At 56.6% G+C, this 4,804-nt stretch overlaps 1 protein-coding gene across 1 annotated transcript in view; it reads left to right on the top strand.

Annotated features, from left to right (window-relative positions):
• The window catches only part of PKDCC (protein kinase domain containing, cytoplasmic), a 10,647-nt gene extending 5,849 nt beyond the window's left edge, over positions 1-4,798 (top strand). Inside the window, exons 4-8 of the mRNA XM_010842323.1 lie at positions 514-785; positions 1,444-1,523; positions 1,758-1,865; positions 3,735-3,908; positions 4,117-4,798. Of these exons, the coding sequence (XP_010840625.1) occupies positions 514-785; positions 1,444-1,523; positions 1,758-1,865; positions 3,735-3,908; positions 4,117-4,202 (720 nt within the window). The 3' untranslated portion in view covers positions 4,203-4,798. The remainder of the gene's footprint in view (positions 1-513; positions 786-1,443; positions 1,524-1,757; positions 1,866-3,734; positions 3,909-4,116) is intronic.
• The last annotated feature ends 6 nt before the right edge of the window (positions 4,799-4,804 follow it).

The raw sequence follows: 4,804 nt of genomic DNA, 5'->3' as shown, positions 1-4,804 counted from the left end.
GGAGGGAGGGAGGGATGCCGTGAAGTTGACTCAGCCATCAGCCAAAGGGTTAAAAAAAACAAACCAAGGCAGAGAGGATCCTGGTTTTGTACTCCTGTTCCACACACACACATACCCCCTCACTCAGCCTGGCTGCAGGAGGGCCAGTGTCCTAGGTCTAGAAAGACCTTAAGGTCATCTTGGCCTGCCCTCTGTTTGCATGCACTAGGCAGAACCCACACTGAGATGGAACTTCAGGGAGGAGTCCCCAGATTTCCCTTGCCCATTTCCCCACTTTCTCCATGTTACCCTCAGGGTCGGGCCAGCCATGGGGTCGTAGAAAATCACTGGTTTGCTCCGTAAGGTCCCAGGCCTCAGCCCTTAGTGAACACTAGAGCCTTTAAGAGAAAGGCAAACCCTCCCCCCCCACACACACACACAGCTCAGTCCAGAGCCTCAGAGGAGGGCACCCTGGAGCCCCCAGGCTCCCCTCCCTGGAGGAAAGCAGTGAGCAGTCCGGTGTCTGCCCCTCAGATCTGCCTGAGCCTGGGCCGGCTTCTCCACCACCTGGCCCACTCCCCGCTGGGCTCGGTCACTCTGCTGGACTTCCGCCCCCGACAGTTTGTGCTGGTGGACGGGGAGCTGAAGGTGACAGATCTGGATGACGCCCGTGTGGAGGAGACGCCGTGCACAGGCAACGCTGACTGCATACTCGAGTTCCCAGCCAGGAACTTCACCCTGCCTTGCTCTGCCCAGGGCTGGTGCGAGGCCATGAATGAGAAACGCAACCTCTACAATGCCTACAGGTGACCTCCACCCCCACTCAGGAGGACCAGTGAGAGGCCCCAGGGGGCATGGCAGGGAGGGGAGCTCACACGGGGTCCAAGAGACCAGCCAAGGCCGGAGACTCTGCCATGACCAATGGAGTGGCAGGGGCGGAGAAAGGCTCCCCTACATCCAGAAGGGAACAGGCAGGCTCCTGACCATGAAGCTAAAAATAGTCAGCTCCAAGGAGAATCTGGGTTAGGGGGTGGCAGCTGCAGGCTTCTTAAAATAGCGTCAGACTCAGCCTAGGGCTGGTGGGAGGGCCCTGCCCCTTCCTCCCCAGGCCCTTCACTTGTGGAAGCTCCTCATAGAGCCAAGCCATGGAAGTTGGTCTGACACAGGTCAGTCTAGGGGATAATGTGGGGCTGAGGGGTGGACAAGTCCCCAGGATGGATGGGGAAACACCTCAATTTGGTTACTTGTGGCCTTAGCATCTGCTCAGACCCCAACAGGGCACATGCTGAATTGACTCCTTAGTCTGAATCGACTCCTAGGCACCCTCTGGTGCTATATGGGTGAGATGGTTAGCCCAAGGGATCAGGCTCCCTAGCGAGATAGGGGTTCTGTCCCAAGTTGGTGTAGAGGAAGGCTGTGTCCCCACAGGCTGGACCTTGAGCCCCTGATTTCCCTCGGCCCCAGGTTTTTCTTCACATACCTCCTGCCCCATAGTGCCCCGCCTTCACTCCGGCCCCTGCTGGACAGCATCGTCAACGCCACAGGTGAGCACTGCCTCCCATCACTTTGTCCCCCGAGCCTCCAGCCAGTGTGGGAACAAGAATGGCCCAGGATGGCACACAGTCCAGAAACATCACTTCCCAAAGTGGATTCTGTGGCAAACCCCCGCCCCAGTCCTCCGGTCATCAGGGCCCTGGCTCCAGACTTGGGGTGGGTGGGGGTGGGGAGGGAGATGTAGGAGCCCAGATGCCCTCTGAGAGCCACACTGCACTCTGCAGGAGAGCTTGCCTGGGGGGTGGACGAGACCCTGGCCCAGCTGGAGAAGGTGCTGCACCTGTACCGGAGCGGGCAGTATCTGCAGAACTCCACTGCGGGCAGCCAAGCCGGTGAGTGGCCCCTATAGGGATTCAGGGGCAGGGAAGGTGGGGAGCAGTTCGAGGAGAGTGATCTCCCTAGTTGGGGAAGTGGCTCAACCTCCCTTTGAGACTCACTTGGAGTGATGCAGAGAGACTGTTTGGCCTTCACTCAGAGATCTTCCCTCTGACTGAGCTAGAACAACTATGTATGTGTGTGTTAGTCGCTCAGTCGTATCCGACTGCTTGCAACCCTGTGGACTGTAGCTCTCCAGGCTCCTCTGTCCATATGATTCTCCAGACATGAATCCTGGAGTGAGTTGCCATTTCCTTCTCCAGGGGATCGTCCCAACCCAGGGACCAAACCTTGGTCTTCGGCATTGTAGGCAGATTCTTTACCATCTGAGCCACCAGGGAAGCCCGGGAATAACTATAATTCTGCCTTGAACCGGGGGTTGGGCTCCGACACCCCTTCTCTGGGTGGCTGCAAAGCTCCTTCTGTATATTGTGTACTTTCAGCAAGGTATTTACACCTTGAGCCTCACTTTCCTCATCTGTGAATTGGGTTCAGTATTACCTGCCTCACAAAATTCTTCCGAGGAGTAAATGATAGGTGAAATGTGTGAAAGCAGTTAACTCATTTCCTCTTACACAGCTGGAACACAGTCTGTGTTTACTTCCCTCTCCTTCCTCACCCTTCTGGGGCTAGGAGGACGGCTGGAGGTGGAGATGGCTCCACCTGATACCAGTTAAGGAGCCCCCGAGCAGGGAGAGAATTCCAGTCACGACTTGCAGGCTTCGTGGTCCCTCCGTTGAGGCCCTGGGGTTTAGCATGGTTGGCAGGGGGCGAGGGATGGGCAGCATCCGTATTCAAGGAGCTCTGGCCAGTCTTAGGGGTGGGGGGGCCCTCGTTAGCCCTGTAAATAAAGTTTAACGAGGTGAACAATGGCTGGCTCTGTCCCTGAGGACGCCGTTTATGGGGCTATAAATCACAGCCTGCCCTGGACTTTGGTCTAGTCCCTGTAGAAGAAGGAGGCAGGAAGGCGGGGTGGCCAAGGCCCAGGGCTTCTGCATTATCAGTCCGAAGCTGGGGCTCCCCAGGCAGCAGGAAAGACTCTGATGAACAGGAGGCCTGCAGTGAAGCAGCTTCTGGATTGAGAAGTTTTCAGAGCCTCTGGGGGCTCTTTCTGTGAAATGGGAAGATTTCATATTCTTCCGCCAGCCTCTGCCCCAAACACTCAAGTTGTGGATTCCCAAATGGTAATCCTTTGTGTTTTACATTCATCTGCATGCCTCTGAACTTCAAAAACTCATGACTGACCCCCACTACCCAGGAAGCTGGCCTAACCTCTCTCCCCAAGGCCAGAAGGAAATGGGACCAAGGGCACCCGGAAGCTCTTGCTCCTCAAAGTGTGGTCTGCAGACCAGCAGTTCCAGAAGCTGGTTGGAAATGCCAGTTCCCTGGCCCCACCCCAGACCTTCAGAATCAGAATCTGCATTTTAACAAGATTCCTGAAAATTCACATGCACACTGAAGTTTGGGAAGCCCAGCTTTAAATGTCTAAAATGTTCTAAGCTCAGCAACCAGCCTGGTCAACCAGTATCTGTGTGTGTGTGCGTTGGTCCCACACACGTGCCCACCGTCACATGCAGCCTAAATCACTTGTGTGCCCTTAGATTTGGGAGATGTGTATCTCCCAAAAGGTAACCTGAGCTTTGCCTTTCCTGAGTGGTCATCCCAGTTCCACCGTGGTAGCTGCCTGCATCTCCATGCTAGGAAGACTGGGCTGGGTTTTAGACTACATCTAAGAAATGGGTCTCCTAGCCCTTTAAGGCAAGTGGTCCCAGCCCTCACCCCTGGCCACACAGAGTTCTCACTTGAGCTCCATCTCCAACCCACAGAGTACCAGCGCCTCCCCGACAGTACTATCCCCCAGGAGGACTACCGATGCTGGCCATCCTACCACCACGGAGGCTGCCTCCTTTCCGTGTTCAACCTGGCCGAGGCCGTGGACATCTGTGAGAACCATGCCCAGTGCCAGGCCTTTGTGGTCACCAACCAGACCACCTGGACAGGTGAGCTGGGGGAAAGGACATCCTGAGGGAGGTGACCAGACTCCCCAGAAGAGACTGATGGGTAGTGGTGGCCCCCCATCAGAAGCCAGAAACAATGAGAAGACAAGGAGGCTGAGGGAATGAGATGAGTGTCCTTGTGTTAAGGAGAGTGGCCCTGCCTCCAGAGAGAGAAGCATCCAGTCCTGTTACCTCTCACTTCTGCCTCCAGGTCGGCAACTGGTCTTTTTCAAGACAGGATGGAGCCACGTGGTCCCTGATCCCAGCAAGACCACATATGTGAGGGCCTCTGGCTGAGCCATCTGAGGCTCTGCTGACCATCCCCGCCAGCTGGGCTTGCCCGTGACTTGCCCTAGCAGCACTGCATGTCACATGGGCACCCCTGCAGACCAAGCTGACAGCCCAGACAGACCAAGGTGACCAGGACAACGTGCAATAATGCCAAATGTTAAAAATGTGAGTTTACCAGTCTAGGTCTGGGACTGCTGGCTCCAGAGCCAGGAATCAAGGGGGAGGGAGCTGACTGCCCCTCTCACCGTCTCGGCTGCCAGTAGGGCTCAGGCTGGTCTCCCCATTGGGGGCTCTGCCCCTCAGTGGGGCAGTTCCATGGGCAGCCCCATCACTGTGTTTATAGTGTGAGAATGTAGCCAGAGCCCCTGCTGCTGGTGCTGCTGCATGTGCCATGGCTCAGCAGGGGCCGCGAGGGGACAATCGGTCATGGAGCACGTTCTCTTAGCCAAGCTCCTGAGCGGAGACTTGAAGGGATGCTCCAAGATGTGGGCGATTCTGTACCCCAGGGCAGCTGCCTCTGGGAACCCAACAGGGGGCGCCTGCCAGCCAGCCCAGGGGCACAAGCAGGAGCACACAAGGTATGAGCCAAGTCGTGGGTTGAGGAGCAG

Source organism: Bison bison, unplaced genomic scaffold, assembly GCF_000754665.1.
Source record: "Bison bison bison isolate TAMUID 2011002044 unplaced genomic scaffold, Bison_UMD1.0 scf7180017864177, whole genome shotgun sequence".
Classification (NCBI taxonomy): domain Eukaryota; kingdom Metazoa; phylum Chordata; class Mammalia; order Artiodactyla; family Bovidae; genus Bison; species Bison bison.
This window is presented reverse-complemented; position numbering and strand designations above follow the sequence as displayed.